Genomic DNA, 26,464 nt, shown 5'->3' on the forward strand with positions numbered 1-26,464 from the left:
GCGTCAATTATCTTCAGCACAACTTCACACATTGATCGAATCTATGCCATGTCGTGTTGCGGCACTTCTGCGTGCTCCCGGGGGCCCTACACGATATTAAGAAGGTATACCAGTTTTTTTGGCTCTTCAGTATACACACCAGTATACTCTACACTGGTGTGTGTGTTTTTAAGTTTCAAGGCCTTGAAAAAACAAAAAGCGTAAAAAGAATTAACTCCCTCTAGCGCCAAGTATACCTACAACAAATGAACAATGCAAACAAAGAGTGGGGTGGGTGTATGCATCCAAAGTAAACAAGTAACCCCCACTTTGTAGCTGTTTTCGCTGGTAACCCTTTACCATAATCGCTTACCATTACGCATGCTTATTAGAAATCTAGTCAAATGCATTGAAATAAATTAGATTGAACAAACTTCATTCACAATTAATAACCATTAAATGTTATAAATTCTAAAAGAATCACTTTAACCTAATTACATTTTTATTATTAATAACAGATTAACTACACTGACTCTATCATGCATGCTGTTTATTTGCAACTACAAAGGTATTGAATCTTAAATATTACTGCAAATACAAAAACTTACTGATTGCCTTAAACTTTTAAATCAGATTGCAGGCATCATAAAACAATATTTACCAAAGAGAGAAGGTTAATACTTACAAAGGCCTTAATCTGGAGAATTTGGTTCCTTCAAGTATTAATTATTAAAGGTGTTAACTTGAAAAGACAGTAAAACTAACCAGAAAAAAATAAGACAATTTTTTTAAGAACATTTAATATAACTTTGTAAACTACATGTATCACTCGGTATAAAGATCACAAACAAATTGGCATCTCTGAACACTAATTTAGAAAAATATACAATAAACTTTCAAAGCATCTACATTTATACATAAATATAACACTTGTTACTAGCTTTCTATCATATAGCAGCCTAAATATGTACAAGAATATAGCTAAGTTTTAAATGTGAACTACATTTTAAAGAAAAAAGAAATGCTTCTCAAACTGAAGATAAATGCAACTATTTTGCATGAAATAATGCATTTCACACATTTAATAGATATTAAATGATGTTCAATTTTAAACAAGTATTTTAACTTCTTATTTCCTTTCTGAATAATATGAGCTGCAGTTAAAAATAAATTATATTTAGAAAGCACAAAAAAGTATTCTGAATTGGTATTAAATGTGATGTGAACGATAGGGTTATTTAGACTGATTAACAAATATATATATATATATATGCAAACAAATGATAAAAGATAAATTATATTTAGAAAGCACAAAAAAGTATTCTGAATTGGTATTAATTGTGATGTGAACAATAGGGTTATTTAGACTGATTAACAAATATATATACAAACAAATGATAAAAGATATAACAAAAGAAGTATGACACTTCTATAGGTACAATATAAGTTTTATTAATATAGTAGGGAAATGTAAACTAACAATTATTTATCCCATTTATTATTTATCTTGGTTACAAACACAAGTTTATTTAGTCACATTATTGTTACAAAAAACTCCAATCAAATCATTTCGTTATAAAAATTTTCTGCTATCATGATTCAAGACTTTTTTTTTTAATAAATACTGATTGTTTCAAATAAATAGCAATGGAATAAAACTGCTAGAAACAGCATAAAAATAGTGTTCAATATGCTACAGAATAGTCTTAAATTTCCATGATTAAACCTATGCTAGTAAATATTTTAATATGCAAATGTATAATTAAAAAAGATCTAATTGCCTTTGTACTTTTTAATATCATATTCAAAATTAAAAGAAATTTTGTTTCCTAAATTCAGTTAGCGACTTTATAAAGTTTAAGAATTTTAAATTAACCTGTTAAATTAAACTATTAATAAAAACATATCTTAATTTTATTTTAGAATTTCTGAAAAATGAATACAACCACATTAAATAAAATATGGTCTTTAAAATTATCAATAATAAAACTCAGAGATTGAGGAGTTACAAACATTTAAATTACAGGGTTTTGACACAGAGAAATTCTAAAAGGTGTTAAGTAATTAATTTAAAAAACTTCCAAGGCATCCCTTGGATATTTGAAACAATCTAAATGAAACAGATAAAAGTTACTGAGTTTTTTTTCTTCAGGCAAAACGAATAGCATACAAAGAAGTGGAACAAAATCTTAAAATGATTAGTGGAACAAAAGGAGAAGTGGAACAAAATCTTAAATGATTATAGCTTTTTACTATAAAAAAAAAATTATTAGTTCTAAACAAGCAAACTGAAGAAAAACACTATAAATATTTTGAAATATATGAAGATAAAATATGCAGCTTATTTAAGTGGTTCAAATATATTGCGAAGTTTTACAATGCCCAGTGGATTTTCTATTATGGCATGAAAAATTACTAACTTATTGATCTTGTTCAATCGCAAAATAATTTTTTGCCGGAAGCCAGTAGCATTTTGGAATTCGCAGAGAAAAAGACCAGTATCTGTTAAAGCCAATATCAGAAGTTTCTGAAAAAGAAGATATTTCTTAATACTTTTTATAATTATCATTTCTTTTTAAAGTTTCAATTTTATAAAAAATAAAAACTCACTGCTCTTTGGCTTATCATCCTCAGAATTTAAGTATTTCATCTAAGAAGGAAAAAAAAAACATTTAAAAAATTAGTACTGATGCACTGAATGTTTACTGTCAAGCAGTGTATAGTCCAACAGCTATACAATGCAAACTTTAACAATATTTGGACTATACACTGCAAGACATACAGTGTATAGTCCAAATAGAGTTAGTGAATTACTAATAAATAAGAAAGTACTAAAAAAAATTAAAATGCCTTCTAAATATTTTTAGACACTTAAAAACATACTCACTTGCATTAAGCAAATATTTATATTTAGAAATAATTCAGTGTAAATAACTAATTAGAATGGAAAACATTGTTTTTGGTTTTAAATTAAACACAATTTTCATTTATGTGAGAACATTTTTAATCGAAACAAAAGTAAATCTAAAAATCTAATAAAAAGGAACCCAGACACATTTATAAAAAATAACTTCTGGTTCCTGTGAATGTGGTCACAAACTTGCAAAAGTTTGTGATCACATTCAAAATGGTATATCTAAAATAATGCATAAACTGATTTTTTTTTTTTTTTTTAAGTGAGAATTTAGAGCAAGAAACAACAAATGTTAAATGTTCTAAAAATTGAATGTACAGCAAAACAAAAAGAAAATCAAGACAGTGCCTTTCTTGTAAATAAAATATAAAACTACCTCAATATAGTTGGACAGAAGTTCCGATGACATTTCTTGTTGAAGAATTTCCTTATTGGAAGGATTGTTATAACAACAAGCAATTAAACTAGGGAAAAGTACATCAGTCAACTCAGGATCACAGAAATAAAGGAATGGCAGGCAGCATAATTGTTGAAGAACAGTCGGTCTCTGACCAGCTTGTATTATTGACTAAAAAAATTTTAAAAACATTCAAAACTGTTGAATAGGGTTATTTTTTAATTGTAATCAGAGTAATTGATATCCAATTGTACCTGATTTTCAGAATTTAGAATGGTGAAGTATCCGACTAGTATGATTATCTCATGAAGAAGTTTTTCTGAGGTTAAGTGACTGCAATACCATAACAAGTGGCTCACAATGTGTCTTAATTGAAGGGATAGTCCTTCACTGCCCAAAATACTCTAAGGAAAAAAATAATGTATCATTAAAATGTTTTGTAAACTATTATGTGTCTTATCTTGCACTTAATATCAATTTTGTATGGATTTAAATAGCATGAATTTATATATATTTTTTTAACATTCATATTTAACAAATTAGATTTTTTACATTATTAGGCTTACTGCAAAAAGAGAAATTCTTTGCCTATTCGATTAATATTTCAGTGTAGGGATTATTTTGTCACTTACACTCCATCTCTAAACATGCATAATAGTCAGTTTTTAGCTGACGAACTGCCATCCATTTTGGGGAGATTTACAGTTGGTCTGACGGAGCAAAATTGTTGCTTTTTTGGGACAATTTGGAAAAAAATAATCAACAGTTTGTGCTTTTGGAGGTAAACCTTTCTTCAATAGAAAAAAGTAATTATGAGTTGCATTTTATTTACTGTGGTATAAATTTTTTATACATAATATCAATTTTTTTTTTTTTTTTTTTTTTTTTTTTGCAGTACAATTATTTGGAACAATTTTACTGCAACTGTATCAAAATTTCTGTTTTGGGCAGTTTTTTTTCCCCTTAGAAAAGAATTTATATCCTAGAAAAGAATTTATATCCTAGAAATTGTTTTAAAGAAGAGAACTGCTAGAATATGCAGGAAGATAAAGATTTGAAGCCCATTTTTGTACAAAAATATATTCGTTTAAGTAACTAAGGTGGATTGGATATGGAAGTATCAAAAACACAACTGTATTTAAAATTTATACCAACAAGAAAAAAAATTAAATCATTTTGAATGCACACAGAAATCAGCACTTACTTGGAAAGCTTGGAGATTCATCACAGCCATGTGGTTAAACATTTGAATAGCTGAATGGGCCAGAATTTCAATCGGCTTAGAGAGCTGCGTTGGGGGATCCTCACCACGTGATGAAGAACCCTTATGAAGAAGAAGGCCATATAAGAAAGATATCACACCCACCATGTTAGTTACTCGTAGAGTAGCAACCAATTGAGTTGTATCTTCCACTTTTTGTCCAGATGTTACACTGAGGCTAAAATTACAAACAAATGCACGTTTTTCAATAATTAACAAATGCATAGACATGCTTCGCGATCATGAAATCTATCAGAGTTTAATTTACAAATGTTTTATTAACACGTTATTAAAACAATTTAATTGGGTAAGAATGGCATTTATAATTAATTTAAAAGCTAAGGTTTAGTATTACTCAAAAACACTCAGAATCATGATTCAAAAATACCTTAACAATATGTAATTTAAAACTATTTCTGAGGCAGATTCTTAAATATGACACTGAGTTTGATATATTTTTGTTCTAGTCACAAGATCTGAGGATGAGAATGTAACTTTTGTAGAAAAAAAAATCATATCTGCAGCTTTTTCTACAAGTTTCAATATGTTATTCTAAAACTGTACGATTGTTGATACTATTTTTAATAAAAGCCCCCTTTAAAAGGTGACAACAAAAAAGAAAACTATGTCTTTTTTTCTTTCAAATAAATAGATTCAAATCTATTTTTATAAAAATCATATGATTTCTGTGATCATTCTGTTGAAACCAGTATATATGTTGTACTAGTAGAGCCACCTACATTAATTAGAAAAAAAAGTTACTTCTTTAGTTGGTTTCATTGCGTCTATAGAGATAGACCAATGCGCTGTTCTTAATAAATGCATTAATTATTATTAATCCGCAATTCATTATTTTATTTGTCATTTACCTAAAATCCGATCAACATTATTTTCCTGAGCTCGAAATATACGAACCACGCAAACCCAAATCAAATAAAAAAATATTAATATGGTGAAGTCGAGCCGCTGCATGGCTCGTGAAGATAGTGTTGCGCATTAAATAATAATCAACGCCTTCCATTGGATTACTAACGCATGATATGGTAATATATTCTAAATTTATCCCAAAGAAGGGGTAAGAAGACTATAGTTGTTTGAACTATTTTAGACATTAAACAAGCCAAAAGAATTAGAACTCCAAAAAGCAAAAACAAAACTGTCTTCTGTACGAAGAGCAGTAACTGGTTATTCGAAAAAAATAGAAGGTAATTTATCAGTAGAAGAAATTAATTTTGATGAATTATCTGCAAACTTTTAGAGCTATTAAAAACAAAAGAAACGGAGTTAAAAAAGATAAACTCTGCAGTTGAAAATCTTATTGAAGATGAAACTGAATTGAATAACGAACTAGATAAGGCAAACGAGAACGAAAAAAAAAAAATTTATATACAGTAGGGAACCGATTATCCGGAACGATCGGGACCATCGCTATTCCGGATAACTGATTTTTCCGGTTTTCGGAATCGCTACAAAAAGACTTTTTTTTATTGTTAAACCCAAATAAAAAAAATTTGGAAATAATCTTAAAAAGAAGAAAAAACGATGAAGTAATACACTGATGATTATTTCCAAAATGATAGTAAGGTGAACATCTTTCAAAAAAGAAAGAAAAATCCTAAAATCTTAGGAGGAAAAAAAATTTTTTTCTTTTAAAATGGCGGGAAAATTTATCGAATTTCGTTCCGGTTTTTTGGTTTTCTGATTTCCGGATAACGGGTTCTGTACTGTAATAGAAATTTCGTGGTGAGAAAAAACTAAAAGAGCAACGGAGAAATGAGTCAGTTTTTTCTGCTCCAAGCTTCGAGAAAAACGCGAGTGAAACTATAAAACTTCCGAAACTGTCCTTACCTTTTTTCAGCGGTAATATTACCGAGTGGCTAACTTTTAAAGATTTATTTAAAGCGACCGTAACTAAAAATGAATGGTTACCACACGCGCAAAAGCTTCAGTATTTAAAGACATCTTTAAAAGGTGATGCTTCGCGAATTTCGGATAATAATTTTGAAATAGCTTGGAATTTGTTAGACAAAAGGTATTCAAATACGAGAGAGAGAGACTTTCGCTCATGTTAAACGCTTTTTAAACCTTCCGATTATTTATAATGAATCCGCTACATCTTTATTGAGCTTGGTTGATAATGTAAATGAAATTATTCGTCCATTAGAAACCTTAGGCCAAAAAATGTATACTTTTAGTGACACTTTAATGTTGTATTTAATATTGCAAAAATTAGATAGTTCCACTAAATTGTGGTGGGAGAGCCAATTAAATAATACTGAAATACCCAAACTCAACGATTTAATATAATTTTTGAAAAGCTATGCTAGAACTCTTCAAACCAGCAAAAGTTCGTCCAGTAAATTTCAAAAACCTATTAATGCTATTAAGTTAATTCTTTTGTTTCGCTTTCTATATGTGTATATTGTAAAGATAATCATTACATTTCAAAGTGTTCGAAATTTTTTAATTTACCAGTTCAGCAAAAGATTGATTTCGTTAAGAAGAAGAATCTTTGTTATAACTGTTTATCAGGAATTCACACTATTAAAAAATTTAAATCTTCTAACACCTGTTTTAAGTGTAATCGCAGACACAGCTCTTTGCAGAGATGAGAAACCGAAACCCTTTTCTCCCTCTTTAAGTGCCCCTGAATTTATTCCCCCAGAAGATGAACAGAAATCAAAGACGCCAGCAGCCGCGCCGATTAATGAAGTTTCGTCAACAGTTTGTGCGAATTATTCGAATAGTGAGCAATTGGGCGATAACATAAATCAGTGTTCCCCAACCCCCGGTCCGTGGATCAAATGGTACCGGGCCGCCCATTTCATTGAAACTGAATTTATACCCCAAACTAAAAATATCTGTGTTCCATTAAAATTTTATTTATTTAAAAAAAGGGGGGCCCCCGAAAGTAGTGACACAAATTTTTGTAATGTATCATTGTCTTCCATTACCCCCAGATGGAACCGTCTCATTGCCAAGAAACAAGCTTAGGGTTCTCATTGATTTAATGTTCTAGTAAGTTAAAATGCTAAATCACGTTATATTTATTTTTTGGTATAAATGTATTTTGTTTTGAAGACATGTTTAAATACAATTAAATTAGTCCCGCAGTAGACTGATCGTTAAGACACGGTTCCTGCTGATCACCGAAGTCAAGCATCACTGGCTACGGTCAATGTGCAGGTGGGTGACCACTTGGATCAGTCTGCGTAGGGACCGAGGGTGTGCGGTGTTGGTCCTCGTTAAACTGTTCTACCGTAAAATGCTCGACTTCGCGTGCAGGTCGTTGGGCTAGCGAAGCGGGGGGGGCATCCCCTCTGTAGAGGATCGAAATTGTGATGGCATGTCTTCGGATCATACTCAGGGATGTTTCCCTGACAGTCGCCAATAGCCCATTGTGCAGCTCTAGTGCGACGTAAATTGACAGCAGAAACAACAACAATTAAATTAAAATTAATATGATGTAACTTAATATTAGTATATGTAATTAAAATATTATATATTCAGATTATTATATGTCATTAAAAATTATCTAAAATATAAACAATCAACGCACCCCCCCCCCTTGCTGGCCGTGGTAAAATTATCAAACGTTGACAGGTCCGCGGTGATAAAAAGGTTGGGGAACACTGACATAAATCAAAAGAAATCTTCAGTTCTTTTATGCACAGCTATAGTCAAGGTTATAAATTCTCAAAACGAAATAATTAACTGTCGAATTCTTTTAGACTCGGGATCTGAGAAAACTTTATTGTACGCGAATGCGTCAGCAAGTTAAAATTAAAAATAAATCCAGCTCAAATATCTATTTCTTGTTTAGGAAGATGTAATACTTCGAGTAATGGGCAAGTTGATTTATTATTTTCGCCGCATTTTAATGATAATTTTAGATTCTCAACATCCGCATATGTAATCTATAAAATTTGCGGGAAAATACCGAACTCTTAAATGCCAATTGATACTAGCTGGCCCATATTTTTGGAAATCGGGAGATATTGATATTCTATGCGGTGTAAACGTATTCTTTACATTAATTAACGGAGAAGTAATAAAACGCGATGAAAATATGAATATCCCTTTCACAGTATGCTCTAAACTAGGTTGGATAATTTCCGGAGCAACTATTTTTGAATGCGCTAAAACCAAACAGTTTTCAGTTAATAATTTTAATATTAGTACGGATGACTCAGTTAGAACATTCTGGGAATTGGAACAAATTCCTTCAGCACAACCGCTAACAAAGGAAGAAAACCTTTGTGAGACACATTTTGTGAAAAATGTTACGCGTAGTAAAGAAGGCAGGTATTCCGCCAGACTTCCGTTTTAACCTAATAAGGGAATTTTGGAAAATTCAAAAGCCTCCGCTCCGCTTTTAAGTCAAGAAAGAAGACTTTTAAAAACACCTGGTATTTATTTGCAGTACAAAAACTTTAAGCAGAGTACCTTGCTCTTGGGCATATGGAAGAAGCTAATGACCAAAATTCAAATAGCAAAAATGAGCACTATTTTATCCCGCATCATCACGTAATTAATGATTCTAGTCCAACCACAAAATTGAGGGTTGTTTTTAACGCCAGCTCAAAAACTACATCAGGGTTATCACTGAATGAAACGCAAATGAATAGTCCTGAAGTACAAGACGATCTTTTCGCTATTCTTCTAAGGTTTAGATGTTAGAATATCGCAATAACATGTGATTTTCAAAAAATGTATCGACAAATAGAGATTCATAGTGAAGATCGTAATTTTCAAAAAATTCTGTGGAGAGATCATCTCATTTTTGAGATGATCCCATGAAACCAGTTAGGGAATATCGCTTGTGTACCGTAACATATGGTACCGCGCCGGCCAGTTATTTGGCAACGCGAGTTTTAAAACATTTAGTCATCGATGAAGGAATGGGTTTTCCTAAAGCAGCTAATTTAATCTTACATAATTTTTATATAGATGACGGCTTGTTTGGAGCAGAAAGTGCTGACGAAGCCGTTGCATTAATAAATGAACTTAGTGAGCTATTGAGAAAAGGAAAATTCAAGCTTCACAAATGGTGTACCAATAGTCCTTCTGTTTTGAAATTTTTAAGTCAACCTAGAAATATTGACAACACACCATGTAGGACTGCTGACTTTAAATTTATTAACGTGCTATGGTTGAGATGGGACCCAAAACATGATGAGTTAGTTTACATACAACATTTCCTTTTGTGATGATTTTAAGGATGAAAATCCTACAAAAAGGTCCATCCTGTCCTGTGTGTCAAAAATCTTTGATCCACTGGGATGGTTATCCCCTATTATCATAACCGCAGAAAATTCTAATTCAGAAATTATGGAAGTATCAATTGCCTTGGGATGATCCAGTGCCCCAGGATATTAAAGAGCAGTGGATTAAATATCGAGAAGATATTTCACAAGTTACGTTAACTGTACCTAGAAAAGTTCTTCTATACTCCCCATCTGGAATAGAACTTTATTGTTTCTGTGATGTGTCGGAAAAGGCTCGTACGCTGCAGTCATATACTTAAAATCAACTACTAAAACCACTACACATTTTAGTGTACTTACATCCAAAACTCGAGTCGTGCCATTGAAAACGATATCAATACCACGCCTTGAACTTTGTTCAGCCGTTTTATTAGTGCACCTTTTACAAACAGTCCTGGAATCATTACATATTCAAATTGATGCAATACACGCTTTCACGGACGCAACTATAGTTCTTGCATGGTTGAAATCTGAGTCATCATGTTGGCAAATGTTTGTTGCCAATCGTGCTTCCGAAATTCAGTCTATTCTTCCAGTTCAGCATTGGAATCATATCAGTTCTGGTCAAAACCCTGCTGATTGCGCTAGTAGAGGACTTCCCCCAAATGAACCAGTTAATTTTGATTTACGGTGGTCAGGCCCGCATTGGATGAAAAGTGGTGAAATATCTCATTTGGAGGAAATCCCTCTCTCAACAGACGCTCTCAAAGAAGAACGCAAAAAGACATCGTGTTTGATTGAAGCAACTCCTATTGACTTTCCTATCATTTACAATGTTTCATCATATGTTATGTTTAAAAAAATTATAGCTTGGTGTCTCCGCTTCATAATGAACTGTAAATCTTCGAACAATCGCAAAAATGGTTATTTAACTAGTAGTGAGATAAAACTAGCTAGAAACGTTTCGGTTAAGATAATCCAAAAACAAGTATTTCCAAACGAATATCAACAGCTAAAAAATAACAAACCAGTTTCCTCGAGTAGTAAGATCCTCTCCTTGAATCCGTTTTTGGATGAAGAGGGCCTTATCCGTGTTGGCGTTAGGTTAGAAAATACACAATTATCAAATGAAAGAAAACATCCTATTCTCCTACCGAAAAATCATCACTTAACTAATCTGATTATAATTCACTATCATGAATCCTTCTTGCATGCTGGAACACTTTTACTATTATCAGTTATTCGCAATGAATTTTGGATAATAAATGCCAAATCAGTTATAAAAAAGCAAATCTGGAAATGCATAAAATGCTTTCGATTAAAAGAAAAAACCGCGACACAGATAATGGCTCAGTTACCACCTTCAAGAGTAACGCCTTCTAGAGTGTTTTCCAAGACTGGTCTGGATTATGCAGGACCATTTTTTGTGAAACCGCGATCTGGACGTGGAGTCAGATCAGTTGAAATGTACATTTGTATTTTTGTGTGTTTCGCGACAAAAGCGGTGCACATCAAAGTAGTTGGAAATTTATCCGCTGAATCATTTATCGCATTTCTAAAAAGATTCGTTGCGCGAAGAGGAAAACCAAATGAATTATTTGCAGGCTGTGGTTCAAATTTTGTTGCTGCAAATAAGGAAATTAATCGAGTGGTTAAATCTCTTCAAAAAGAAGAAACCATCCATCAGTATTTTGCCGATGAACAAATTAAATGGCACCTTAACCCACCTTCAGCACCTCACTTTGGAGGAATTTGGGAAGCTGCTGTGAAATCCACAAAATCGACTTTGAAAAGAGCAATAGGTGACCATAAATTGACCGTTGAAGAGTTTTTAACTCTTATTGCACAAATCGAATCCTGCTTGAACTCTCGTCCTTTGTGTCCTGTGTCGGACGATCCCGCTGAACTTTCAGCTCTTACCCCAGGACATTTCCTTGCGGGAACCTCTCTTTCTTCAGTACCAGAAGAGAACTTTCTGAGCGAAAAGATATCCCCATTAAAACTTTGGCAGTTGACTCAAAAACTTTTCCAGAATTTTTGGAAAAGATGGGTTAAAGAGTATATTTCCAGCTTACAGCAGCGCCCCAAACGATTGCGAGTCTAACCTAACTCGAAAATTAATGATTTAGTTCTCATTAAAGAGGACAATATTCCACCTTTGAAGTGGAAATTGGGGCATATACAAGAAGTTTTCCCTAGTAAGAGTCATTAACTAAGGTAAGAGTCGTCAGTGTCAAAACTGAGACTGGAACTTATTAAAAGACAAATTCACAAACTGTCAGTTTTACCTATTGACTGATTAACTTTCTTTATTTTAGACTTTTCTTTTTTGTGTTATAGTTATTCGGTTTACATCAAGGAATCTATACATCTGTCTATTATATATATTTTTAATTTCATGTATGTTGCATTAGTTTTTATAATTATCTTTTATTATATGTGTAATATTTTACTTTCATTTTTGTCAATTTATGTGTAAATTTTGAAACTATGTTTCAAGGTGGCCCGGTATGTTGAAGCTGGTATGTATGTTGCACTAATAGCGCCACCTACATTAATTAGAAAAAAAAGTTACTTCTTTAGTTGGCTTCATTGCGTCTATAGAGATAGACCAATGCGCTGTTCTTAATAAATGCATTAATTATTAATCCGCAATTCATTATTTTATTCGTCATTTATCTAAAATCCGATCAACATTATTTTCATGGGCTCGTAATATACGAACCACGCAAACCAGTATACGCAAATCAAATAAAAAATATTAATACATTCTAGATATGAATTATAATACTTGTAAGAATATTATATGAAGTAAAAACGAAGTCTACTTCTTAAACCTCCAAAAAGTAAAATGTTAAAATTGCACTAAAATTTTCCAGTTATGCATTGTTTTGCCATCAAATAAAATTTGATGCATGAAACCACCAGTTGAAAGTATAAATAAAATAAAAATAAGTCTAACAATTAGAAAGTTAAAAGCATAAAAATAAAATGAGAATTTTGATGTTCAATGAGAAAATGCAAGTAATAAAAGATTTAAGGAATCAACAGTAAATAATTTGTTAATTTGAATTCAGTTTGGGATATAACCTGGTTGCTTCCTATGCAAGCAGGGGTCTGTCCAGACATTTTGTAAAAGGTCCGTTTTTGTAAAATTGTGAAAAAATTACTCGCAATTTGTGAATATAAAATAAACGTTAAGGCACATTCTTTCAACCAAGGTCCGCTTTTTGAATTTGTGCAACTAGGGTCCGTTATTGCAAAAAAAACTTTTTCAAAGAGTTCTTAAATTATAAAGACATACAAGATTATGCTCAACACTGTAAAATTATAATTAAAAAAATTAAATTTTAAAAAATAAACAGAAATTGTGGCTACTAAACTAGCGATGCAACATACAAATATTTGGTATTTAGCCTATATGCAGAATATTCATTTCGGACGAATAAAGGAAGAAGCATCTGCTGAAGACAACATCGTTTACATCTGTCTTTCTTCCCCCCCTCCTGGGACTTGTTTATTCGATTAGCAAAACAATAATGAAGATAAACAAATTTGTGAAGGGTCCAATTAAAAGATAAATTATTTTGTGAAGGGTCCGATTTTAAGTTAAAATATTTTGCGAAGGGTCCGTTTTTATGAAAAGATATTTTGTGAAGGATCTGTTAACGGACCCAAATTTCTTCTAAACAGACCCCTGGCAAGTAACTAGTTTTTTTTTCAATTCAAAGGAATAAACTTGACAAAGAAACTTTTGCATTAATTTACTAAATAAAAGCTACTCAAAGTGTGGCCTCTAACTTAGGGGGTATAGGGCAAACTTTCAGAAACAAAATAAAACATATTGCCACAAATATTAAGATAAATAAACAAAATTTAAAAACTAATGTAAAAATGTAATATCACTCTATATTGCTGCTGCCCCCAAAACTAAGTATAGATGCTTTTTAGATGCCAAATTTAACACTAGATATGCATAATAAACATGAACGTGCAAAAGTCATTTGCAGAAAATTGTCATGTTTTCGGAATATTTTATAGTATTACTCATTAAAAAAAAAAGGAGTCAAAATTTTGCTTGACTTTCAGAGATCAAATATTTAATGGACCACACTAATTTTTATGAAAATATTTATTAAATGTTTGTATTGTTGAAATGTTTCTGAATGACTTAGATTTTAGATATACAAAGAATACCAAGCATAAGATAAAATAAGGTAAAGTAATAACTAGTTTTACATTGTAAAAAAAAACCTGCTAAATTTAAAGAAAAATATGCAAAAGGAATGTATCAAAATCAATATACTAGCTTTTAAAAAAATCATTTAAAAAATTTTGTAATATTTTGAACAAATTTTATCAAAATTAGGTATCAACAAAAGGGTTGAAATTAGTTTCAAGAATCAATAAATTGCATGCAGAAAGCTTTTTAATTGAGATTTCATGCTGGCAGAAAGTTTTTCACTTTATCTAAGTTTGCCTAACACCCATCTCCAGTTTTAAAAAATTAAAATCAGCATTTTAAAATTTACCATTTGCAAAAACAATCTCCTTCTTCCCTTAAATTCAACAGACTTATTTTTTTAAAAATTAACTTTTAATTATTTCATTTTTTTAGTTATTCATTTTAATATGTTCAACTTGATTTTTGCATTCTGGATAATATTGTAGTTAAAATTGAGTAAGTCAACTACTGATCTAATGTTTATATTTATAATGATATCTCGCTCCAACGCCTATTTAAGAATAGACTAGCAAATTTATTAAAATTGAATAAACTACAAACTGCAAGTATCAAAATATTTTAATGCAGTAGGTCAACACCATTTTGTTCTGTGAAAAGGGTTCCATAGGTTAAAGATTTTGAGAAAACTTAAGCAAAAAGATAAAAATGAAAACAATAATAATTTTTCAAGCAAGAGCATATGAAGGCATATGAAGGATTAAAAATAAAAAATAATTAATTTTTTAAAAAAGAATAATATATTATTTATTAAATTTATTAAAATTGAATAAACTACAAACTACAAGTATCAAAATATTTTAATGCAGCAGATCAACACCATTTTGTTCTGTGAAAAGGGTTCCATAGGTTAAGGATTTTGAGAAAACCCAAGCAAAAAGATAAAAATGAAAACAATAATTTTCCAAGCAAGAGCAACATATGAAGTATTAATAATAAAAAATAATTATTTTTCAAAAAAAAAATATTTATTATTTATTAAAATTGAATAAACTACAAACTACAAATATCAAAATATTTTAATGCGATAGATCAACACCATTTTGTTCTGTGAAAAGGGTTCCATGGCTTAAGGATTTTGAGAAAACCCAAGCAAAAAGATAAAAATGAAAACAATAATAACTTTCCAAGCAAGAGTAACATATGAAGTATTAATAATAAAAAATCATTATTTTTTTTAAAAAAAGAATAATACTTAAAAGGATTAATGATAAAAAATTTATTAGCCAAATAAAAAGGTTAGTTAAAGCTGAAAAGGTTTATTGAACACTCAAAACATACCAATCAGCACAGAGTTTGATAAGAGTAGTCAAGAAATGAATGCATTCAAGTAGAAAAGCAGCAATCTCATCTTCATTACTAATTGGTATCTGAATGCTATTAAAGAACTGGGATAGCTTATCAATGATGCCAATGCTTACAATGTAACTAAAAAGACAAACAAAATGTTACTTTAAATAATATTAAAAACAATTACAATGAGATTAGATATTCTTATATTAAACAATATTTCTTTTCAAATACTTTATAGTTTGATTCATTAAGGCATTCATAATAATTCACATTTAAATGTTAGAAATGTCTATAAACTAAATTATCAATGCTTACTAACTGAAATTTTGTAACAAAAAACAAGTTTTCAATTCAACAATGTGTTAAATTGAAAAACAATATCTGAGGTGCTTTTTCTAACCTGTACTGATACAAGATGAATCATACATGGTTTACCGGACAATAGTGAGTAAAACACAAACTTGCATTCTTTTAAACAAGTTAACATTTTAAGTAAATATTTTGAAGGGGTTCTTTTTTTATTTAATGAATTTATTAATTTATAAATATATCAATTCATGAATAGATTAATTTATATATTAATTTATAAATATAAAATGCTCAATATGTATAACACTGGTGAACAAACTTTTTGTTGCATTTATACTAATACTTGATATTGCCTAATTGTGGTGTGTAACAGTTTTGTTCCTAAAGTTACATATTTTTCTTATGTGACAAGTCTATATTTTCTCACAATGTGCAAGTTTAAAGATGTTATATAAAACAGGCGGTTGTGTAAATGTTGTTAAAAACTTCTAGGGAGGTTAGTTCACCCCATCAGGATTAAAACTGCATAGGAACCCATGCCTGAAAATGTCATCAACAACAGCTAAGGGTATTTCCCTATTATGACCTACATAGAAGCACACAAAGAAACAGCTATTAATAGGGAAGGGTTCCTAGTGGGGTAAAACAACATTTCTGGTCATGCGTTTCAATGCAATTTTAATTCTGATAATGTGCCTTAAATCCCCTAGAAGTTTGTGAAAAGTGAATAATTTGGATGATTGTAATCTGAAATCAGAAAGCTAAAACAAAAGTGGATAATAATTCCAAACCTTATCATATCTTGCAACCGAATTTGGAAGTCCGAAGGCTTGTCTTTATTTTCATCATCTTTAGAACAGCTGTATTCCACTGACAGGTTTATTAAAATCCCAGTTAAAAGATGGATCAGTTTCCAAGCAGTAATATCAACTTTGATGTTCATTTCTCCAGTTTTTGTCATACTGTTGGCAATTAGCTGACTTATGTTATCAGGAATTAGACGCTATAAACAATTTCAAATTTTATGTAAATATTTATTATTATTTAATACACCACAAATAAAAAATGCAACGCTACAGATTTCAAAGGGAAATGCAAAGCTTCATGTGCAGTGCAAGGAAAAAGTCAATAACTGATACTTATTTCATACATTGTTTTTCTAAATTTATTTTAACATCAATTAATACCATTTCAAAACCAGAATCTAAATACATTTTAAATTAAAATTAATTAGTTAAAAGAGTGAAAAAAATTCTGCAAAATAACTAGCAAAGTTAACAGACTTTAAAATTTCATATTTTATTTAAATATGCTGAATAAGCTTAGTAATAAAAATGAAAACACATATGGTTAAGATAGGAATAAAGTAAGTTTGTTTAATTTATAAATTTTAACTCAATTTAATGAAATTACTTTAGAAATTATATTATTTGAACCTAATGCCTTAAACCAAAGGTCTTCAAATTAAAACCCCCGTAGGGCCAAAAAACAGTCCATCAACATCATCTAACTAGTCTGCGGTAGCAGGCTTGACCTTCGAGGTATCTGGCCAATCGCAATTTCTTTTAATTGAATTTAAAAATTCAATAAATAAGTCTATTACAGAATAACAAAAAGAAACATAATTACTGATAAACAAATAGTAATAAATAATTGTAATAAATAATATGAAATTCATTTTTAAAAAAACGCAAAAACCTGTGTATCTTTGCACTGTAGGCCATCAATATCCCATTAAATGACTAGTTCTGAAAGAAACATTTGTGCTTACAACCTTAATACAATATTATCATACGCTTAACTAAATGTGCAAATTACTTAAAATGTTTTTCCAAGAAAGGCAAGAATATCAAAATGCCTTGAAAAATGCTTAAAATATTTCTGAAGACTATGAGAAATAATGTAAATAATTAAATTTCCAAAACTGAGAAAAAGATGTGACCTAGCCACTCCCTTCCTAAATAACACATTTGCTCATTTGGTTTCGGCCCTTGCAACTTAACTGAGGAATCAGATTAGACTTAAGGCTAAAATGTTTGAAGAGTATCACAAATTTCCAAGCAAAATCTAATTTAAGTGAAACCGTAAAGGAGGAAAAACTAAGAAAGATATACTAATGAACTACAACAGAATTTTGCTCACTGTTATTTTTTAAGGCATAAAGGTTATTTTTTTAAGGACTGTAACTACAAAAATTAACACATAAATATTTAAATACAAATATTTTGTCTAAGAAATAGAGATATTACTTTTTAAAAAAATTTTCCTAAATGAAAGTTAAAATTTTTAAAATTGTTTTTCAGTTTTTTTAAATTTGAACAGGGATGAATACTGAAAAGATTGTGCAAATATTTTCTTTTTTAATATAAAAAAAAGGTGAAAAGTGGAGAAAAACAGTAACTTCAAATCACATGGTTCATGCAAAATAAAATATCTATCATAAAATTTAATAATAAATTTTAATTATAATGAAGTTTAAAAATCTGGTATGAAAATCAAATGACTTTAGGTGCACAAATAAGAATAAAAAATGAACTATCAAAAGAAAATTTTTCAAATAACTCACATTCAATCTAAATATAAGTAAATCAAGAAGACTGCCAATTTTGTTGCTGAAGAGCATATATTTACACAGATCATGCGACTTATCAATAAGAGATTCAGTGGTGTTGCTCAGATGATTAATAGTTCTGAAAATAATAAAAATATAAGAATAAAACTCAATATTGAAAAAAAAAATTATAAACTAGAATATTTAATGAAAATCACTTACTTTTTACACAAAAATGCATTGTTTTCAGTTTGGTGTTTTGAAATCACATTATACAGATCTACTAAAGCAGTAACACCACCAGCGGTTTGAAATGCTGTTCGATTGTTCAATAGATTCTTTTTTAGCAGAGAATCAATTTCATTCAAACATCTCTCCATTGATGTAAATAAATTTGACTGGGGTGAATTCTTTTCATTTTGAGCTAATAACTTCTTGATATCATTCATGATTCTCTCCATTCTAAAAGTGTAGAGAATTATCAATAAAATGAAAACAAGATTTTTTTTAATATCATCAAATACCAAGAAAAACCATAGCTAAAATATCATAAATCAAAATAAAATGCGAAAAATTTTAAATATTATTTACAAAAAGTATTTAAAGCACTGCATGGATTATTAAGTTTCAATTACTGGTCTAATAATTAGAATAACTCAAGCAAAAATTTTTATATAATTTTTTTTTAAATCATTTTAAATTTTTTTTTTTTACTATAAAATAAATGTATTATTTGTTGCTAGATTTATTATCATATTCTCTTAAATAATAAAATTAGCATTTGCATATTCAAAAACAGTACTACGTAAAAAAAGAAAAAAAAATTGCATAATCTTATCGCATTTATTTATTTTAGTTTTTTAATTTAGAAACTAAGAGATTCAAGAAAATCAGAGTTCTGTTTGGCACTTAAGTATAATAAAACAAGGCAGGTTAAGCTTATCAGATAGATAGATAGAGAGAGAGAGAGATTTATTGAAAATTATGACTTTCAAATAAAATAAAGGAGGAGGCACAACTACGGGTGTAGAGAACAAAGCGAGTAGAGTGCAAAACACTTGTTAGCAGTACAGACATAATGGAATAAAATGAGATGGCAATAAAACATGATAAACTTACTTAGTTTTCACATTGGAATTTACAGGAGTAGCTGTTTTAAGGTACTCTGATTCATAATCTTGACCACTAAGATGAGTAGATAAAAAAAATTATAAATATATTACAATAAATTTAAAGCACATAACTCGTAATAAATGATAATTTATAGATACTTTTACCTTCGAAATAAGTTTAGACTCAATTCTTGCCCCATAATATCAAATATTAAATCTTTTGCCTCATCCCTATTTTTTTTTGTTCAATTTAGCTATTAGAGTATGAAATTTATTTATAGAGTACAAATTTATGAAATTTATTTCTTAAAAAATGCAATAGTGGGCATCTTTATTTCAAAGTAAAAAGCAACATAAAAAGTTTTTTTAAAAAAAACACATACTTTTAGAAATCATTTCAAAAAAAGAAAACTTTTGGAACAGAAAAATTATGATTTACAATAGTAGTTCAAAAAATATAACTTATATTTAAAATTCAGTTAAAGAAAGCTTATGCATTAAAAGTTATTCTGGGGAAATAAAAGAGAAGTAATTAGATGTTAAAAAACTTTTAATTAAAGTAAATTCAGCAGTAAAATTCTATCCCGGGTTTTTTATTTTTTTAATAATTAAAACATAAAGGCAAAAATTTTGATATCAGTTTATTTCATCTCATATTCATCATGGAATGAAATAACATCTCATATTATCTGTAAATATTTTTTCATACTTAAACAACTAGAGTCTATTAAAATCCTAAACTTTTAAAAAGTCTATTTTCTTTGTTTTTAAAGATAGTGATATTCAAAAGAGCTTAATCTTATGAAAATTTAATCTATCAGGGATGGTACAGCAAAAAAAAAAAAAAAAGTCTCAACAGACTTGGCATTTTGTTTGATGTAAAATAGCTGATTTATCTCACTTTGCTTCAGTGTATCAGCTGTATCATCCTCATCATTGTAAAGGGTTCTTTAAAATACCCCCTTTTGAACAAGATTTTTTTTTTTGTAGACCCCACTCCTTAACATTTTACAACATTCTTGATACACAATTTCCAGTTCAATATACTCAAAGACACTGTGAATTATTGAATTTTAGTAAAAATGCATAGCAGATTTTGCAATATAGGGACCAACCCATTCATAAAGTGTAAAATATAAAATGAAGAAAAACACTTATAAAAAGAATTTTAAATAAGTTTGAAAGTATCAGAATATAAATGCTTCCGATAAACAATATTTACTTAATGAAATATGTGCACTAAATTTGTGGACCACAATGTTGGGCCCAATGTTGAAAAATTTTATTTTATGGTTTGCTTCTACATTGAGTTTGCTTTCATTCTTTAATATTAAACAAAACAGTACACAAAATGCATGTTTACATAAATATAGCAGTGCTGTATTTATAGTTAATATCAAAATTGTTCTATGCACTTCCATTATAGGACAAGCAGACAATCAGGGCTCTATGAACCCCAGAATTTCTGAATTATGGTCATATAAGTATATACAATATCCCTAATGTAAAGTATTATTTTAATATAAAGGAATTACAAAAAAGATTGATGGATAACTTTTTGTTATATAGTTTTGTTATATAGTTTTATATAAGTATACAAAAAGTAAAATAAAAAGAATTTTTATAATAAATAGAAGATTTATAATAAATAGAAAATTTATAATAAATAGAAGATTTATATTAAATAGAAGATTTATAATAAATAGAAGATATATAATAAATAGGAGATTTTTAATAATTAGAAGATTTATAATAAATAGAAGATTTATAATAAATAGAAGATTTATCATAAATAGAAGATAAATTACCGGTTATTCATTTTCTGACGGAGTTTTTTGCAACGTTTTTTAAGCGCTTTCTGTCGTTCCTTGTCTAGAGCGATGTTTGGATCTAATTGATCAGTTGATGCATCAACTATGTGTTTAAGATTGTATAGTTCCTATAATTAAAAATAATAGCATAAAAAAACTACATTTTTCAACACAAAATAAGTTAGATATTAAATGAAAAAATCCACTTTATGTAAATTTATTTACACCAAATAGTTTAGATTTTCTTTTGAACAAATTATTTGTTTAATATAACAATAATGTAACTCTTAAAGTTATAATAAACAAATAATAATAAACAATGAATTAAAAATTAAATACAGATTCATTTAATTTAAAACAATTTTTAATAATTCAAATTATCTATTTAAATGATATAAGTCAATAGCATCTAAGCTTCTTGTGGCATTATTTCTTTTATTTATGATAGCAATTCTAAAAATTCTTTTAAACAAGCTGCACTGCTAGAAGCATATACTTCCAAAACTAGATTTAAGTTGTAAGTAATTCACGGTGCATAAAAAGAAATAAAAACTTTTTAATGCTTGATGCAAAGTAGCAGATACCATAAAAATAAATGATAAAAATAAAATAAAAATTAAGAAATCACTACCTAAGTAAGCACTAGTTTTATAGCAATGCTGTCTAAACTAATCTGCTGTAAAAATAATGTTAAAACGTTTGGTTCTCTACAGGGGAAAAAACTACATTGAAAGTAATTTTTTTTATGATAGGTATAATAAACTATTACTTAATATTGATAATTAAATTTAGCACTTTGTTTCATGAATTTCACAGTGTACACATTTTCTTTCATAAAGACATTACTATAAAAATTATAAAATATACAGCTCAAATATAATTTTTGGTCATAAATCTAATACGAAAACAATATACTTAATTTTTGAAGAGTAAAAAAAAATATTATGCAAATTTATTTGTGATAATTGCAAAAAATCAATTTCTTTTGTCACCATATTAAGTGGCCTAAATCAAACTTATTCTTTTATAGTGTTGTAATTACAATATAAACTTTACATTCTGTTCCATTTAAAGGTTCCAATGTGGAGAAAAAAAATTTATTTCCTCCAAATCAGTTTAAATTTCACATTCTAATTTATTTTTTTTTAATTTCGCAAATATTTTAAGGTACACATTTGATATAAAATGTAACTTATAACATATACTTGGTTCATAACAGACAATATTCTACATTATGCAAATTGAATCTGTTTGTTTCATGTTCTTTTTTTTTAAACTGTATTTTAAATTTTGCATCCTTCTTTTTTTTTTTGCGCTGATTATATTTTAGCACTATTTTAAACATTGTTAAGGAAATATCAAACGCAAATTTTTTGAACTATATTTAGCAATACTTTCTGAAAAATGTTTATTTCATGACTTAGTGGCAAAACTAAAATGAATTGGAGCTGGTAGAAACAGTATGCTTATTAGGAACAATAGTTACATTTTCACAAAAACCCAGTCTGGTGTAAAACACATTATAGGAAGTAACTTAACTTATAGGATTAGGTGAAACTATTAAAATAATAAAATTATCACATATTTCAAGTATCTAATTATTTAAGTTGAACACATAAATTACCAATTCCTCAGATGATGGGTCTTTGCCTTGATATTGATTTTTAACAGCTTCTTGATGTTTCTTTCCATGAAGATGACTAAGCAAATACACTTCAGAGCCAATCTGTAAAATCATAGAAAGAATCTAAGCATTTAATAGTAAGATTCAATCAGAAATATGTCAGCATTTTGGCCAATTAAATTACAAAACTCCAGTTTTAATTTCAGGAAAACTTTATACACATGGATAATCCATTCATATTTCAAGTTCAATATTTTTTTCTTAAGTAAGAAGAGTTTTAACAAAAAACAAATGAAATTTCTTGAAGGGAAAAAGAAATAGTAGGATAACTCAGTGAATTCAAGTGCATATCAGCAAATAACAATTGTTTACGTGTCCTCCTACCAATAATCAATAATAGTTAAGAAAGACATTAAAAACTCACATAAAATGAGCAATAATATAGGTTTAGTAATTACTTGTTTTTTAAGAGTTATCCATTTGCTATTGTAATTAAAAATTACAGTGTTTATTTCAATTTATAGTCATTGTTTATTTTTATTATAGTGCCATATACATCTATCTATCTATCTATATATATATATATATATATATATATATATATATATAAGTGAAACCAGTGAAACCTCCGTTAAGCGGACATTTATGGGATCAAAAAATTTGTCCGTTTATGAGAGTTGTCCGTTTACGGGAAGGGTACCCTAATAACGAAATTTAACACCGTAAATTGTTTTTAAAATATTCTCAAAGATGTAGAAATAATTAAATAATATCTATAACGATACTGTAAATATCTACAGGAATATTTATTTAAACAATAAGAAAGATAAAAAAGAATATATAAAGAAGTTTGATATAAATACATAATTCTGGATGTAGCTACAGATAAATAAATATAATTTTCCTATTAGCATAGATACTCAAGTTAGACATATGATACCAAATAAGAGCGTACTGTCCTCAGTCCGTTTCAATTATTAGGTTCACATCCCCTTACATCTACTTATCCTTTGATAGGGGACATGGTTAATACCTTCTTGGAAAATAAACCTCCCATGATTCACATAAAAAAAAGTAATGCATACCTGTAAATCATGAGAACCTATGGAGATGATTATTCACAATTGATCAGCTATCGAATTTCTGAATAGATGTTTCATTTATATAAACACCTCAAAGATTATACTTCTGTTCTCTTTCTTTTACCCCAGTTGTGTTAAATACAGTCTTCAAATTGATAAGAAAATTAAAGAAATTTTCAATGGGGAAGAAGCATTGAGAGAAGTCATTTCAACTTGAGGGGTCTCATAACTTGTGTGGTTCAGATGAAAAGATCAAAAGATGCCGATGTCAGAATTATTTCAGGAGTGCAGTACCATTTTCTCTCCTTTCTTTACAAAGATAAGGCAAAGTGACGGGAGAAAGATTGATTTTTCGGTGGTGAAATAGCTTAACAATATTTTTAGTTATGGATAAGGCAAAAAGTTTTATTTACATGCTTTAAAAATGGTGAAAAGTTGCATTTCTTTAGCTTGCAATTTATTTTGAAAAAGTAGTGTCCGGTTTGTAGAGATAAAAAACGCTTCAGGACCAAAATGACTGTCCGCGTCCGGTTACGGGAGTGTCCGCTTTGCGGAGAATGTTCGTAATGGTTTATTCATAGAAGATTCCCGGGGAATTAAAAATATGTCCGTATTGAGAGGCGTCCGCTTTGCAGGAGTGTCCATAACAGGAGGTTTCACTGTGTGTATATATATATATATATATATATATATATATATATATATATATATATATATATATATATATATATATATATATATATATATATATATATATGTATATATATATATATATGTATATATATATATATGTATATGTATATATATATATATATATGCTTATATTATGATAATAACTTGCATTTATCTCAGAAATTGAGGTTGGTAAAGTTATATCATTTTTATTCTGAGAGTTTTATGCTATGTTATATGCAACAGGGCTGTAAATTAACAATTGTGCATTTTTCCCAAACCACTACATTCCAACTTGGCCCACCATAAGATGAAATAAGAATCAGTGAACCTCTGGATAATACCCCTGTATAGCTTATTTGATCAGAATAGTAACTCTATTTATTTTTCTTTTATCTAATTTCAAATTTTTTTTCTTTTACTTTTAATATATTAATATGTTTGACTTAAGGTATCATTGTTCATATGCACCATTTAACCTGTTTTGTTAAAGCATAATAACAAAATTTTGATTTATATAGCTTTACTTACTGTCTTCGTAATCATTTGTTTGTTTACAAAATTCTAAATATTGAGTATCATATTAATTTGTTTTGTTTAAGACAGTTTTAACCATATTCTTTGTTTGTTTGTTTTTAAACTAACACAAAAAAGTGAAAGTATGCATGGACTAGTAAAATATTTTAGTCACTGGTTTCGTGGATCAAAAACTACATTTCCTCAATTTCTACTCCAATGCACTGTTAATTTTTTTTTTCCAAAATTTAACAGAGTTACGTCAAAATAAAATTTATACCAAAACATTGCAAATGGTGCAGATCTTCTTAGTATCATAAGGCACAGGTTGAGGCACATCATCATTATTAGAAGAACATCTTCTTATGCTGAGTTCGAAAGCTTTTTGGCGTATTTGCTCCATATTCTCTTCATGTCGACGGGCACTTTCTTCTTGCTAAAATATTTTTACTTCTTATTCATTAATTGCTCTAAACAATAAGTAAATTACAAAACTTAGATACTGAAATCTGCTACATTACAAAAATAAAATTTCAAAATCATATAAATGTTCAGATAAATAATAATCCGTAAAAGATTCTAAATAAAATATAAACTTTTATAAGGAACTTCTCAATATTTATTTATTGTTTTATAAAACCAAATAAAATAGTTAGAAAATTATTGCATTAAGTAAACTTCTTTTTTGTGAGCGGTAAACTTTTAAAAACAGTTGCATCCTGTAAAATTTTTACGCAACTAAATGAAGCATACATTTTTATTGAGGCCTCTTAGGATGTTTTTGAAACTACTTACTACAAATTCCAAACCATAAATATTCTTTTAAGAAAATACTTAATAAAAAATATAAACACAGTTTAAGTATGACTCCCTTATACAGTGACCCTCAATGCAGTGATCCTCCCAATCAGTGATTTGTTATTCTTATAGACCAGGGATGGGGAAACTACGGCCTGCGGGCCAACTGTGGCCCGCCGGAAGATTTTATCCGGCCCGCGGACAGAATTTTAACTAGACGATCAGTGGCGAATATATCTACTTTGTTTAAAACTATTTTTGTTGATTTCTTTTTTTACAAAGTACTGATGACCTTTTCACTTTCTCTATTTTTGTTCTACAAAACATAAATTAATCAAAATAGTTAGCACAAACAGCTTTAACTGGTAAAATGTTGAAAGCAAAAGTTCTTTATAGAATAGCTGTAGATTAGCTCCAACTAGTATTTGTCTTTCTCGAGGAGCAGACATATGGAATCTAATATAGGTGAATTGTACTTCACATGAGGCTGACTACGCGTTTTAAGTTCCAACGAACGGATTTTTCTGCCGGCTCTAGTTCTAACATAATTTACTGCGTATGGAAAGGTTGCACACATACAACGTCATTGTAAATAATGGTGAAATTATTAAATGTATAAAATGGCTACTACCTTTTTGAGTTATTTGTAAAAATTTTTTATCCCAAAATGGCAACTAAAAAACGCAAAGTTGATG

At 29.0% G+C, this 26,464-nt stretch overlaps 1 protein-coding gene across 1 annotated transcript in view; it reads right to left on the reverse strand.

Annotated features, from left to right (window-relative positions):
- Positions 1-762: 762 nt before the first annotated feature.
- The window catches only part of ssp3 (SCAPER domain-containing protein short spindle 3), a 63,341-nt gene continuing 37,639 nt past the window's right edge, over positions 763-26,464 (reverse strand). Inside the window, exons 17-29 of the mRNA XM_087166098.1 lie at positions 25,252-25,407; positions 22,702-22,803; positions 21,075-21,205; positions 19,274-19,339; positions 18,377-18,616; positions 18,170-18,293; positions 16,395-16,606; positions 15,283-15,429; positions 4,495-4,729; positions 3,545-3,694; positions 3,270-3,461; positions 2,590-2,629; positions 763-2,506 (exon numbers count right to left, since the gene is read on the reverse strand). Coding sequence (XP_087022224.1) covers positions 2,400-2,506; positions 2,590-2,629; positions 3,270-3,461; positions 3,545-3,694; positions 4,495-4,729; positions 15,283-15,429; positions 16,395-16,606; positions 18,170-18,293; positions 18,377-18,616; positions 19,274-19,339; positions 21,075-21,205; positions 22,702-22,803; positions 25,252-25,407 — 1,902 coding nt within the window. The 3' untranslated portion in view covers positions 763-2,399. The remainder of the gene's footprint in view (positions 2,507-2,589; positions 2,630-3,269; positions 3,462-3,544; positions 3,695-4,494; positions 4,730-15,282; positions 15,430-16,394; positions 16,607-18,169; positions 18,294-18,376; positions 18,617-19,273; positions 19,340-21,074; positions 21,206-22,701; positions 22,804-25,251; positions 25,408-26,464) is intronic.

This window comes from Parasteatoda tepidariorum, chromosome 6 (genome assembly GCF_982258835.1).
Source record: "Parasteatoda tepidariorum strain Cologne lab strain chromosome 6, Ptep-v5.0, whole genome shotgun sequence".
NCBI lineage: Eukaryota > Metazoa > Arthropoda > Arachnida > Araneae > Theridiidae > Parasteatoda > Parasteatoda tepidariorum.